Source organism: Filicampus tigris, chromosome 5 (assembly GCF_054856515.1).
Source record: "Filicampus tigris isolate MCC_2025a chromosome 5, RoL_Ftig_1.0, whole genome shotgun sequence".
In the NCBI taxonomy this organism is placed as follows: domain Eukaryota; kingdom Metazoa; phylum Chordata; class Actinopteri; order Syngnathiformes; family Syngnathidae; genus Filicampus; species Filicampus tigris.
The window spans coordinates 6,249,588-6,264,466 of record NC_141221.1 but is presented as its reverse complement, the minus strand read 5'-3'; the positions used below and the strand labels follow the sequence as shown (position 1 = coordinate 6,264,466).

General features: G+C 40.7%; 2 protein-coding genes across 2 annotated transcripts; both read left to right on the top strand.

Annotated features, from left to right (window-relative positions):
* The first annotated feature begins 8 nt into the window (after window positions 1-8).
* LOC147147064 (ATP synthase subunit C lysine N-methyltransferase) lies at window positions 9-5,447 on the top strand. The gene is made up of 5 exons (XM_086030979.1): window positions 9-49; window positions 3,435-3,547; window positions 4,608-4,752; window positions 4,825-4,875; window positions 4,947-5,447. Exons 1-5 carry the CDS (start codon window positions 35-37, stop codon window positions 5,121-5,123), a joined length of 501 nt encoding a protein of 166 aa, XP_085887105.1. The 5' UTR covers window positions 9-34; the 3' UTR covers window positions 5,124-5,447.
* Window positions 5,448-5,603: 156 nt separating this feature from the next.
* On the top strand, window positions 5,604-14,333 carry plk2b (polo-like kinase 2b (Drosophila)). Its single transcript, XM_086030974.1, has 14 exons — window positions 5,604-6,690; window positions 6,772-6,879; window positions 6,999-7,115; window positions 7,709-7,838; window positions 7,928-8,111; window positions 9,010-9,208; window positions 9,305-9,452; window positions 10,160-10,254; window positions 10,440-10,575; window positions 11,085-11,165; window positions 12,112-12,271; window positions 12,400-12,529; window positions 12,607-12,717; window positions 13,512-14,333. The coding sequence occupies exons 1-14, from the start codon at window positions 6,505-6,507 to the stop codon at window positions 13,701-13,703; spliced, it is 1,977 nt and encodes a 658-aa protein (XP_085887100.1). The 5' UTR covers window positions 5,604-6,504; the 3' UTR covers window positions 13,704-14,333.
* Window positions 14,334-14,879: the final 546 nt, after the last annotated feature.

Below are 14,879 nucleotides of genomic sequence, written 5' to 3'. Positions count from 1 at the left end.
TGGTTTAGGCATTGGGGAGTACGCAGTACTACTGATGCCCCAGCAGCAGGTAAGGTAGGTAGGCTGCACTAACAAATTTATTTGCTTATTGAAGCTGTTTTTTTCAATGATTAAATAGCATATTCTCACATCGCTGCTGTTCTCTTTTTTTCTTCATGTTGTGGCATTTTCGCCAGTTTTGGCTGTCAATTTTGGACAGTGACGTGCGTAGTGTTATTGCGGTAGAAAACACGATATAAAAAAGTAGCAAATGTTTTCCATAATTACCAAATACTGCAGTAGTCGAAGTTTCCCAGGTGTTGTGGGCCGAAATGGTGCAAAGTAGCGCCCTCTGCTTTGTGGCACAGGAACTGAGTTGTTGGCAACAACTAAAGGCCAAAATCCGGTCAAGATAAAGGCAACAGTGGCGCAACTGAGTTAATTTAGACCTTATGATAACGTAAACCAGATATAGCTACAATGACATATGAATAATACGCAAATACCGTTATGTATGCAAAAAAACAGTGTAATGTATTAATAGTCTGGTGACGTTTGGTGTTGCCCTCAGCGACAGTCTGAAATCCTATATGTATCTATTAATTTATCCATCGCTCAATTTATCATCTAATGAAGTTGCCTTCAGGGACAGTGTGAAATTGTAGTTGTATGCTATCTGTCCTTGTATCAGGAAAATGCCCCACATACAAATCCATCTATTGGATTCCTCATATTTGCTGGTTTTATGTTCAAACTGCAATGATAACATGTAATACCATATCAATCTGCTGAAAGTAAAAACTAACGAAATTATGCTTGGAGTCTCATACATTGTTATTGTATTAGGTGACACACAGTAGGTGATGTATATCCATTAAATATAGTAAGTGAAAATGTAAGACCTACACTAAAAGAAAAGCTCTTTGGCCCAGTTTATGAACTTGCAATCTAACTGTACAGGCAATATTTTAAGTAACTTTTTAATGTTCCTGTCAGTGTGAAGAGAGACTAATCACACTAATAAGATAAAACTCAAATTGCGGATGTCTCTGGAATCCCAAGAACCTCTTGACGTTGGAGCCCATTTTGCAGTCATGTATTTTGGACCACCCAACCAGTGCTCGCAAGTAGAAATGTTTGCAGTGGGCTCATGAATACTTGAAGACTGATTCTTTTTTTTTTTCCCCCAGCAGTTTTACTCAGTGATGAATGTTGTGCTACACTGAAGGGTCCAGATGGAGCGAGTTCTGTCTAGTTGGTGGATGGCCACCATGTGTCAACAAGCCTATAACGTCTGCAATTTGGCTGAATGATGCTTTGAGCTCATGGCGATTGAGATGATCAGCCCCTTTATGGTTCCTGAATATGTCTAAATGACCTCTAAAATAATTCCCTTGCAAGAAAAACGACATTTGTGCTTCCTAAAATGTGTCCAATGCTAACATGTATGGTTAAATCATAATTTGGATCATGATACAATAGACCCACTGCTATTTGCAGGGGAGAGACCAACCCCTGCTCGCGAATAGAGGAAACTTGTAAGCATTTGACACCTCAAGATTGTGGTGAAGCATTTCTGACATTAACACATTTGCTCAAATTACTTTGTATGTTGTAAATAGTTATATTAATCTAAATGAAGACACTTATTAATGAAATATTACTTATTTCAATATGCAACACTTTATGACTATAATTCTCCGCAGGTGTTTACAATTTGAAACGATGTAGGCTTCTACATTAACAGTGGCCCGGGTGACTATGTGACTGTGTAGAGTAGACCCACCCAGAGTTCACTGACGCTGGCCTGACTGGGACAGTACAAATCAACATGCAATTGCTTTTTTTAATATTTAATATTCAACATTTTGAGTTTTATTCACTTAAATTGATCAATCATAATTGATCTTTTTACCACACTGTGCACATTTCTGTAATTTAGGTTAAATTCTTCCTTAAGGAATGGCTTGAACAAGTTATAAAGGCCAGGAAATATCTAATGTTAAATATCCATTTAGATTTTACGCTACACAAAAATAATAACTCTCAAAAAAAGTAACTACACGAAAGCGAGCACTGGTTAGGGGGGCCCAAAATACATGACTGCAAAAAGGGCTCCAGTGTCGAGAGAGGTTCTTGGGATTCCAGAAACATCAGCAATTTTGAGTTTTACATTATTAGTGTAATATTTTCTTAAATACTTAAATAATACAGTATAAAGATGCTAACTATGAAATAATCATTGCAGCTTATTGTTTTATATCATCAATATACAGGGCCTAATGTAGGACCCTGTGATCACTTTTACAACTTAAGAAATCACAATGTTGCGTCACTGGCGAGCTCTTATAAAAACAACCCCACCGGCTCATCAGGTCTTTGGGGGCTACCATTTTGGTGACTCCTGGTATAAGTAAAGCTACCCCATGGATGATTGATGTACGTAATTTGCACCCACCTGAGCTAAAAGATGCCACAAGATGGTGACAAAACATTATTTTGTTGTTTTTGCCAGAGAACAAAGACAGCAATTAGGTGAGTTTTTCCCGTATACTTTAATGGAGAATAGGTTAAAAGAATGAATTTGCCAATAAGCGGTGTTTCACTGTATTTTGAATAACTTTCCAAAAACAAAATGGTGATTTTTTTTTTTTTTTTGTTTGGTAGCAACAAATGTCATCAAAGAAAAAGTGGTCTGTTCCCTGGATTACATTCATTACATATTAAACAGAAGCTTTGTTGGACATAATGCATACTCTTTTCCGCTATCAGACCAAGAAAACATGCTGATCTGGAGGTGATTGTCCTTAAGTGAGTCGTGATTTGATGCAGTTAGCCTGCAGTGTATTTATCTTGCCCCATGATTCCCTAACGTGAATATTAAGCCTGAAAGAATAGATGATACATGATGATACATACACACACTGGCCAAAATGTCTTGTACAGCTGAGCCCAATATAAGAGCTGTATCAGGAATTAAGTCTTTACCAATGATAATAATGTCTGCAATCATTTTAAGTTCTTTGATTTAGTTTTATTTGTATTATGTTTGGATTATTTAGATACTATTTATAATATTGTTTTTAAATATTTTTTTTTTTTTATATTTGTATATATTTTTTAATCATTTCTTTATACTGAATTATATATTTTATTCTTGTATTTAATGTGTTCCGTGATATTTTTAAGTATTCAATCTGGCTGTGGTTTGCAATGTTGTACAATTATATTGCATAACGCTGACAGTTGTTTCTGATATTTTAGTTACCTTAAGATGCATGTGGGGCGCAAGAAATTAGAAACAATCAATAGACTGTCAGAATATATCAAAAATATATTTGTGAAGTCAGTTTCTTTAATATAATTGCTGTACTGTCACAAATGAGATTGTGAAGGTGTACCTAATAAAATTTCCAGTGGGTGTCATTAATTGATTTATGTGTACTGTGCTCCAGGTGCCCTCTTTGCCCTCCAGTAGAGATCAGACACTGAACATCATGAAGTTGCTCGAGGGCCGCACAGGTCGTTTAGCAGATCTGGGATCAGGAGATGGGAGACTGGTGGGTGAGTTGCTATGCTTAAATTAGAAGAGTGTAATGTACACATGTATCGTTGGCATTTTGGTGATGTCACACGTTTTAGCCGTCATTTGTTTCCAGTCATAATTCGTGGGCCGGATCCATTTGCACTCCAAAACGAAAAGACATGTAGTCCATGGCAATTAACTTGTAGCGGAGCGGGGGCCTCTGCTACTCATCAGAACAGAAAAGCGACAGGGCGGTTGGCAGGAACAGTAAGTCAGACAAATACGCACTGAGGAACTACAAACACAGCACAATCAGGATTATGAAAGACAGAACATTGATTTTCTAATCACTCTCATGTATGTTATTCGTGCTTTTTGCTTTTTCTTTGTATTTTTTGAAACTCTTATTAAAGTGGTGGTGTTAAGAGAAGGAGAACATGAGAAAAATATACACAATGTCATGTTTCAAGCAGACCGTGCTGGCTTTATGATTTACAGTGGCTAACTTGATTCAGATATCTTACACTAATCACTTATGCTTTATGCCTTTGTCATTCGTCATTAAAATTGAGTGTTTTGTTATTTTTACATTATAACAGTGGTGAACCTCTTATTTCACTGCACTATTGCACTCATGGCATCAAATAATGTTATAATACTGCTTTTAAAAAAATGCCTTTGCAGTTTTTTTTTTTTTTTAATGGTGACAGTTTGAATTGGAACGGATTGTTGAATGAATTCCAAAACGTAACACATAAGAATAGCCTGTCAGAATGCCATATGCGGGTAGCACAGTTTCCTCTCAAAATTAAAAACCGTGCACTTCAGATTAATTGAAGACTATAAATTGTCCATAGGTGTGAATGTCAATATAATTGGTTATATTTTTACTTTATATGCACTTTATAGTGTATTCCATTGTAAAGACGATGATGGAAGTGGACTACAGGAAGAATTGCGAAAAGCTATTGGAGATCGTAATAAATGAAATGAAATGTACCCTGCGATTGACTGGCAACCAGTCCAGCGCTATAGAAAATGGATGGATGGAACCCCTGACACAAAATCTTAAATGCCATTATGAAATTTTGTCATCTCTCAGGTGTCTCTCGGGCGCCTCCTTTGCTGGCTTCAAGTGCACAGGCTTCGAGATGAACTCCATTCTTGTTGCGTATGCCAGGTCAAAGGCCCGTTGGAACGTAGTCCCTTCCAACCAAGCTACCTTTGTTAAAAAGGACTTTTGGAAGGTAACTACATGAATCTGTGACTATTTTGTATCGATCTTATATTAACATTTTATGTATTTGTTTTTCCAATAGACTGATTTATCACAGTACGACAACGTGACAGCTTTTCTTGCAACAGGAGTGGTGAGTTAAAGCTTTCGCAACATTACGTAATAGCAGTTTGGCTGATGCGGCCTCTCCCGATGGCTGGACAGATGGACGTGCTTGGAGAGAAGTTGCTTAAAGAGCTTCCCGACGATGCATGCGTCATTACTTGCCGTTACCCTTTTCCCAACTGGCCTCACCAGTCCACTCTCGGCTCGGGACTAAACCAGATGTGGGCCTACGACATCGGCGCCGTGCGGTGCAGTCTGAGGGAAAGTGTCAAGTAATGTGGGGAAGCAATAGGGGCCAGTCTTTGCGCTCAGGTGACCCTTAGTTTATGCAGTGCTTTTTTAGGAATGAAAATTAGGATGATGATTTAAGAGACTGAATCCTTGGAGTATTTCTGAATGACCTGCACTAATCAATCACCTTTGACAAGACAAAGCATTTCATGTTTGCATATGTAAATTTCAACATGCCAAAAATTGGCAGTTAGCTTTTTGCTTTGCATATTTTTGTGTTTCTTTAAAGCGTATGATATTTCCTCAATCTCAGATGTTTATCCAAATTACTGGTGCTATGAAATTGACTATAAAAATACTGATATGTAATTTTAGTGTGCGTTCTGGTTTGACCTGAGTGGACAATGTCACTTTTGCTTGTTAATTAAAGATATAATTATTTAACAGATACAAGTTACACAAAGATAATTTTTAAAAAATCGAAAAACTTACATTAATAAAAATGAAAAAAAACCCCACAGATTTTAACATACAGTATTCTTCTATTCTCTGTAACATTTCCAATAGTTATAAAGGCTTAAAATCTGTCTTAAGTTTTGGATCACTCCATCCATTTTCTATAGCACTTGTCCTCCTTGGGGTAACTGAAGCCTATCACTGGTGACTTTGGGACAGAGGTGGGGTACACTATGCTTGCCAGTCAGTTGCAGAAGACCAAAAAAATAAAAAATAAATCACACAATTGCGTTCACACCAGTGGAATTAGAAAAGCTTTAATGTACCAAATCTTTGAAGCCTTTAATGAATCTTAGCATACCCGTCCTGGAATGTTGGAAGAAGCTGGAGTACCTGGGGAAACCCCTTCTCGCAATCATCGGACTGCCCTAAAAGAATACCTATTCAACATATTTAAATCAACATAGGTCGATCACACCCTAACCTGGAAGTTGCACATTGAATGAGCTAAAATGCACTTCATGTACACCACCGCCCAGGGGGCGCTCGTGCTTCAAACAGCTGCAAAGACAGACTCCAGCCAGGACGGTGTACTTGAGGACGACTATGATATAAATCAAATACAACATTTAAAAACAAAAAAAATGCGACTAAAGTATATTAAGTTAATTTATTTGTATTTTAAGTTATTTTCTATTTTACGATTGATGCCAAAATATATTTTTTTTAAATCCAGTCACAACCAACAGGGTCTGCTTTAGAGTCATATATAAGTGCAGGTACTGCAGATGCTTTTGGATGCCGGTGCACAGCGCCTGCATTTTAATACGCGCAATGTCGTGACGTCACAAAATGGGCGGAGTACAGCGGGCGCCGCAGTACTGTATATAAACTGAGGCGCGCTCTTTCGGTGTGCATTCAAGAGTGTGGGGACGAGGGCAGAGAGCACTCGCATATACACACGCAATAAATGGAAGTACAGAGGACTACCGGGCTTCAGCAAGCCAAGAGCGGCAACATGTGCGAGTCGACGCCGAAGTCCTGCGAGCCTCGGCGGAAGAAAGTCGAGGAGCGCGTCGCTGTCTCGGAGATGTCTCGCATCATCACCGACCCAGCCACCGGCAAGTGCTACTGCCGGGGCAAAGTTCTGGGAAAGGTATAGAGAAAGAAAGAGATATAACACTTTAATTTATGCAAGAATCCAATCATGAATGAAAACAATATTTTGTCTTTGCAGGGAGGCTTTGCCAAGTGCTACGAGATGACCGACCTCTCCACCAGCAAAGTTTACGCAGCCAAAATCATCCCGCATGCGCGCGTCTCTAAACCGCACCAACGGGAGAAGGTATAAACCCACACATGCAGTTGTCTCCAAATTTAATAATTACAATGATTTAAGAAAAAAATGTTGTGAAAAAACGTGTTTTTAACAATGTTGCTTTCCCCCCCCCCCCCCATGTCTAGATTGACAGAGAAATCGAGCTGCACCGAATACTCCATCACAAGCACATAGTGCACTTTTACCACCATTTCGAGGACAAGGACAACATTTACATCCTGCTGGAGTACTGCAGCAGAAAAGTTAGTCACATGCACAATTTTAAAGCACGAGGGGTGGGCAACCTTTTTCTCACCGTTCCCCGTGCCCGCTCACTATTTCTGTACTATACTATAACTGTGCCATTCTATCCTATTGGCCACTTGTTGCCTTCCTTCCTCGCATTGCGTAGCACTACCTTCCCTGTCCATATGGATAGAATCCAAAGGCATACAAATCTACCACACTGCATGACTTAATCTGGTGTACTAAATCCTTGCAGAAACACAATGCATTGAGCAATTTTTTGAACAATTACATGTTGTGAGCATGAGATGATTTTTATTACACTTCCTTTGAGTTTGACCTGTTTTTAGAATATTATGGTAGACAAAACCAATTGCCAACTGTGCCACTGCACATTAGTTTTTCCGCGAGAGATGTGCCGCAGGAAATCATCCAGTTTCACTTAATTGCTGCTGAAATGATTATTTACAATAAATAATGTATTTGTTTGTTGATCTATCAAGACCAGTGATGAGTCGTTGACAAGATCATCATTACCTACCATTGCACACAGACTAGTCTGCATTTCTTTGTGGCGAATTGCATGCCTGACCCTTCTTCTTTTTTGCAGTCCTTAGCACACATCCTGAAGGCCCGCAAAGTGCTCACAGAGCCAGAGGTGCGCTACTACCTGCGACAGATCGTTTCTGGGCTCAAGTACCTGCACCAGCAGGAGATTCTGCACAGGGACCTCAAACTCGGTAGGCCTTGCATTCAGTGGCAAGCGTGTGAAATAAAACAGGAGCCTCTTCGTCTTGCCCTTTCTCATCTTTCTCACTATGCCATGTAGGTAATTTTTTCGTAAGTGAATCCATGGAGCTGAAGGTGGGAGACTTTGGTCTGGCAGCCAAACTGGAGCCGGCGGGGAACAGGAGGAAGACGATCTGCGGGACTCCCAATTATCTTTCCCCCGAGGTGCTGAACAAGCAGGGCCACGGCTGTGAATCAGACATCTGGGCCCTTGGCTGTGTAATGTGAGTAGACTTCAAAATGTGTCCTAATGTGAACCCTCTTGTGGCTTATTTTACTGAACAGTCAGAAAGTTCAGCATACACAGTATGAATTGAAATGCATGGTCATGAATTAGGTTTTTATATAAATAGTTTTAGTTAGCTTGGCCGCTGTCTTTCGTATGTCGTTGACAGACGTTCTTTTCTTGCCGGTGTGGTTTTCGGTTTTAATGTGACCTCAATGCTAACATGGTTGCTAACTGCAACCATCCTTGGCTGCACCCAAACTCTCTGATTCAATTGTGGTCAAACTCATTTGTACATTTTTTTTTTGTTGGGTTTCTTTTGAACAACACATTTGGAAGTACATGCTTTCGTATGTTTACGTTTATGTTAAAAAAAATCTTTAAAATATAATAAAATAGCAGCTTGGATTACAGATGCTCACCTGTGACATTTAACTTGCTGTTTTTCCATTAAAAAAAAAAACCTCAAAATGTGGGCATGGAGGTCACAAGAACACAGGTCATAACTGTTAGTTAATTTTATTATGGGAAACTGTGAGATAAATATTACTATTTTAGAAATAAATAACTTTCATTTTTTAGTTCATTGTGGTCATCTACCAGCATGTCGTTGCAGTTTGTGTGCATTAGCATTTTTTTTCTCTGGTACTCTGGCTTCCTACCACATTCTGAAAACATGCATGATAGGTTAATTTAAGACTGTAATTGTCCAAAGGTGTAGATGAAAATGAGTGGATTGTTTTTCTGTGTCCTGCAATTGACTGACAACCAGTCAGGGGATTACCCCGCCTCTCGGTCATCAGTTGTGGCTCCAGCTCACCGGCGACTCCAATGTACAAAAGCGCATTAGAAAATGGATGGCTAGAGCCTCATGAGAACCATCTATCTCGCTCCAGGTACACGATGCTTTTGGGAAGGCCGCCGTTCGAAACCACCAACCTGAAAGAGACGTACCGGTGCATCCGCGATGCTCGCTACTCGTTGCCCTCCTCGCTATCACCACAGGCCAAGCAGCTCATCGCCAACCTGCTGGCCAAGGTGCCAGAAGACAGACCTGACCTGGAACACATCTTGAGGCATGACTTCTTCACACAGGTGACATAAAATTGTCCATAGGACGGGAGCACTTAACCCCCCAACCCCCCATGCCTTACAGTTGGGCGCTGACCCACTTTGATATCCGCTTTGCAGGGCTTCAGTCCCGAGCGTCTGTCGGCGAGCTGTTGTCACTCCGCCCCTGATTTCCACGTTTCAAGTCCCGCCAAGAGCTTTTTCAAGAAAGCAGCGGCGGCCCTCTTTGGAGGCAAGCGGGACAAGGTCAAATACTACGAGACTCTGAGTGAGTAAGACTGAGACACCGTGCACTCATTACCGTAGCTTTCAGGTGGGCATTTACCATCTTAATCCACCTTTTAATACCACCACTATCATGCCGCAGTTATGGAAACCATCAATACTATTCAAAAACGCAATACAACAGCATGCAACTGTGCCACATACATCATCTGGAGCAGTTTAGAATCAATATAGGTGTGATAACATGACAAAAGTAATTTAATGCTTCATACGCACCAGAGATGCTGATAATGAAACATAATTGTGTGTGCTGATTACTACAGATGTGTTTTGCAAGTCGAATTTGGCTGTAACAAGTTTTGCTCTAACCAACCTGAGGATGGAAAAATGCTGACGTTATTTTGGGCCAGTTAGGTGGCCCTGTGAGATGAATTTGAACTCTGGTTGAAGGAGCAGTCCTATTGCTAATATAGTGTACGTTGCATTGGCCATCACTTGTAAAGATGAAGGTTCCGGGCAGATTAAATTGTCATATAATTTGTAATCTGATTGGACAAACAATCGAACATACATTTACTGGAAAGCAATGCAGCCAAGAGAAACACACCAAAATGAAGAGAATAGATTGTTGGAAATAAATTCGATAATTTCCTGGAAAAATTTAGGACATTGCTTCTCATGGTGTTTAGACCAGTGGAGAAGTCTGTGACATTTGACTACTGCTAAGCACAGTTTTCTTTTTGCCTGCAGATAAATTAACCAAAGAGGAAGCGGAGATCTACAAGCTGCAGCATGACCTGGAGCGAGCTGTCATCAGCCAGCAGCAGTGCAAAAAGACATCTGAGGTAAGAATGAATTATTCACTCTCGCAATTTTCATACAGGCCTTAAGTGAGAAAGTTATTCAGCATGTTCAGAGAGCCGGTTATTTTCAACCATTTCGGGTTGAGTCATATTGGGAGGAGATGAATCCTACTCCACCGCCATCGCACATTTTCAAACGCTGTCGTCATTCGTTTCATCCGCCTCAGAATGGAAGTCTACTTCCGCCATCTGCCCAAAGCCCCGTCGCCGTGGCAACAGAGAGCCGATCCCTGACGACGACGCGAGATACCATCCGTCTAATCGTCAGGGGGAGTCTGGGGAGTTGCAGCAGCAGCAGCGAATGTGAGTTATTATGACTGCATTGGTACATTGGCCACTTCAGTAGGTACCATCTACAGTTTAGTGACGCGATGAAAGAGCCGAGTTAAAAATCCTGCAATATGCCTCATTATATTTTCACTATTTGGTCTTTGGTAGTGTCATGGTACGTGCCGCTGCCTTCCATGCAGATGACGCAATGGAGCACTTTGCTTTCAGTATGAGGGTAGCACTGTGACCTGAGCTTGTGAGTTTCCCCACAGGTTTACGACAGTCGCCAACTCAACTCAACCTTTATTCATCATGCACTTCAGCTGTAACAAAGTGCTGTGCATACGATCAAACTTATTTTTAGACTTGTCTGGCTTATTAGAATGTTAAATGTAAACATTTTAAAGGTTTAATAATCTTACACTTGCTGTATTTTCCTTCCATCTCGTTGCCACTGTGTGCAGGTGTACCTAATGAAGTGTCCAATGAGTGTTTATACAAACAAATGAAACGCTTAAATCCTTATCTTTTCGTCCCTGAAGGTCTAGAGTACAACACTACGGGGAGCGTGGCCGACACGGTCGCCGGTGTGTTGAGGGGCTGCCTGGAGAATATGCCTAAAGGTGAGTCAGTCACCGCCAAATGCGTCGGTCCCAACATATCCGGTTTGGAGGTTATGAATGGATTTTGCGGATGCGTTGTTGAGTGATAAAACCTTACACGTCCAAGGCTTACAGCAGAAAATTATGATGCTCAACAACCTGAAGTCGGTAAAGCTTTATCACTCTAAGAAGCAGTTTTTTTTTTTTTTTTGTAGTGATAGTAGCAGGTCTTCTGCTGCGTGGTTTGTCAGGAACAGATCCCATGTCGAGAAACCTGCCATATTAGCTGAGATTTTACTTGGCGTTGGAGCAGTGTGATGACCAAAAAGCCTCTCAAACTTGCACTGAACTGTAATTGCGGCTAGATAAAGTTGTTGGCAATTTTGCAGCGCTGCTCCAATGTCAATTGGCAAACCACGCGCAAAGGAAATAAGCGCCTCCGCCCAAATGGACTCCTCCTTCCTGCTATTGCTGCTATCATTGCATCGTCCATTTGAACTCCATCCAGCATGACCTACCGATGAATTAAAGCCCGGAGACCAAATACCTGCTTTGAACCCGCGTTATGTGGAGTCGGTGACAATTCTAGTCGGCTGATGTAGTCGCTCCACAGTGTTGTGCAGATAAGTGGAATTGGCAGATGCTCCCATCCACAGTTGAGCAAATAAACTCCCCCCTCGCTACTATTGACATGAATTTGTCGGTACAGAGCAGAAATGTTTCTCGTGTTTTGTGGTATCTTCAGGAAAACTATGAATTATGCATTATTAAGCTTTTTAAAGTCCTCCACTCTAATAGACGCCTGCCCCCATCTACCTCCTCACCTAGCCGCTATTTACGAAAATAAGTCAGTACAGAACAGAACGATTGTGACATTACTGCTTGATTTGTCCAGCCTACGAATTGCATGCCATTTCTGGCAAATACGTCCTAATCTCCCTTGTTGTTGTTGTTTTCCACCCTGCAGCCGACAACATTCCTCAGAGCGCAAATAGTTGCGGCCCTCAGTGGGTGACCAAGTGGGTGGACTACTCCAACAAGTACGGCTTTGGATACCAGTTGTCCGACCACACCGTGGGCGTTCTCTTCAACAATGGCACTCACATGAGCCTCCTGCCAGACAGAAAGTACGTGCCACCTAGAATGTTGCGCTAAACATACGTTGCCAAGTGCTGTTCAGCCACTGCCCAAAAAGTATCTACTTGAGCTTTTGAAAGGCTTTGTCTCACTCTGTTTATCTCCATTTCATCACCAGGACAATCCATTATTATGCAGAGTTGGGCCAGCGTTCTGTTTTCCCCACCTGCGAGGTTCCTGAACACTTTGTAGGCCAAGTGACTGTACTCAAGTACTTTTCCCACTACATGGAGGAGAACCTCATGGATGTAAGACTTTCAGTCATTCCGTTCCAAGATGATAGCATGTCGCGGCATGTCTGATGCTAACTGTGTTGTGTTCTTAGGGTGGGGACCTCGGCAGTATGACGGATGCACACATGGCCAGACTGTATCTGCTCCAATGGCTGAAATCGGACCGCGCCCTCATGATGCTCTTTAATGACGGCACTTTCCAGGTAAACACTCTCAGGGAAAACACGGGCGGTTGCCAGGAGCAGCAAGATAACTGTACTAAACTCATAACAGCATTTAGGGAGGAGGAAGAGAGCATAATATTCCACTACAAATGCATGCAGCAATATGAGATTATGAAGTGCGTCTTATATATCTGACATGTTTTGTGCTTTTTAAGATTGTTGTAATGTTAACTGATCAGAACAGCTTATGCATAAAAGTCGCCAAGGTTTTTTTTTTTTTTTTTTTTTTTTTCCCCACTCATTGCAAGTGGAAACTGCGCATCTCGGTCCATTACACTTTCCAGAATGAAAGTTCTGTTTTCAGGAATGCAAAATTGAAACTGTAAACAGGAAGCCCATAACAGGAACACAAATAAATCTTTATCAGGGGAAAACCACTTTGGTGAAATTGAAATGAAAAATAACACATAGCCTTGCAATCCCTTCAGGGTTGTCGAACAAATTTTCACTGTGGGCCTCATGACTAAAAATTTACATAAATGTATCATCACCTGATTATATTGCATATACACAGATTGCCCTGCATTTGGTTGTTGTACTGTATATTTTTGACAACAGATTGAATTTGGAATCAGAAGTCATGTAAAATGGCGACAACTAAATATTCAACTAAGCAAGTATTGCTACATTTATGTTAAGAAGGGGTTCGATTAGAAATGTGAAAAATCATTTGAAGAACAATTGCCGATTTTTCAGCCAAAAATGAAAAGAATTTAACAACAACTTGGACAAATGTGCCTAATGTTAACTGTGTTTTGTTATTATTCCCCAAGGTCAACTTTTACCACGACCACACCAAGATCATCCTGTGCTGCCAGACGGACGAATACATGCTGACCTACATCAACGAGGACCGCGTCTCCAAGACCTTCAAGCTCAGCTCGCTGCTGGAATCCGGCTGCCCCGCCGACCTGAGTGAGCGCATGCTATACTCGCTCAACATGCTGCTGCAGAGGTGCAGCTAAAGACTACACTGCATAAATATGTGCGTTAGATGCATGGACTTACACATCCTACAGAACTTGCATCCATCGGGGAGGAACTGCACAAGTGGAATTGTGGAGGAACAACAGACTGGATATCAGAAGTGACTATATGCAATGGGGGAGAGACAAGTATGTTGGACCTGGGAACGTTGGTACGATCCAGACATATCGACAAAGAGAGAGAAAGAGGATGTCTTTTGGGAAGAGCGAAAAGCTGGGCTGGCACCAGCTTGAAAATCAGATCAAAAAAGAGGCTGCGAGACAGTCTCACTATTGTAAAGAATGTATAGTGTAAGATAACCTGCCATACAGAAACATGCTCATATGTGTGTGTGGATGGGCCAGGGTTCAAGTGTTTTTAAAAATATGTACATCTGTTTGTGTGTGGGGGAGGGTTGTAATATCACACCAAAAAGAGAGTAGTGATTTCTTCTCTTTAATGACAATTAGACTGAGCGCACAGGAGTCTGTTTTTTTTTTTTTTTTTTAAGAATGCTTAAAGAGCCATTATCGCCCACAGTTAAAAAAAAAAGTACTACATAAGTTATTGTGTACAAAAAAGTGCCGTATTTATTTATTTAATAATAAAAGTGCATTTTCTTAAAAAAAGGTGTTTGTGTGTCAATTTTTATTTTCCTATGTAATCTATTTACAGCAGATTGTCTTTCAAATTTAACCTATAGGGGCCAGATCCACCCAGCCGCATTATGTATTGTGGCTTACTAAGGCAAATTGTGGCAACTTAATGTTTCTTGCTGAATGGATTTGTTCTTCTCAATTTGGTCGAAAATTTGTACAGAAATTGTGATTTTCCTTCATGTTAACTCATTCACTACCATTGATGTATTTATTTGTCTTTTCACAGTCCAGATATTCAATCCCAGGAATTTATTTCAATTTTTTTCAAACATGAGGGTCTGAAAATGTCTGGCAGTGAATGAGTTGATCAGTTTTGCAATTTATTTTCATCACACCCCTTAACATAATTTGGAAGGTGTGTACTTATAAAGGTGTGTGCCACTATTTCCTGTGACTTCTGATTTCAAATTGATTTTGTTGTTAAAAACTAACAGCATAGTTAATGAGCAAATGTGTCCCATGTAATATGATGTGGTGCTTATAGATTTACTGTGTTTACGGTTTTCGTTTCTTTGT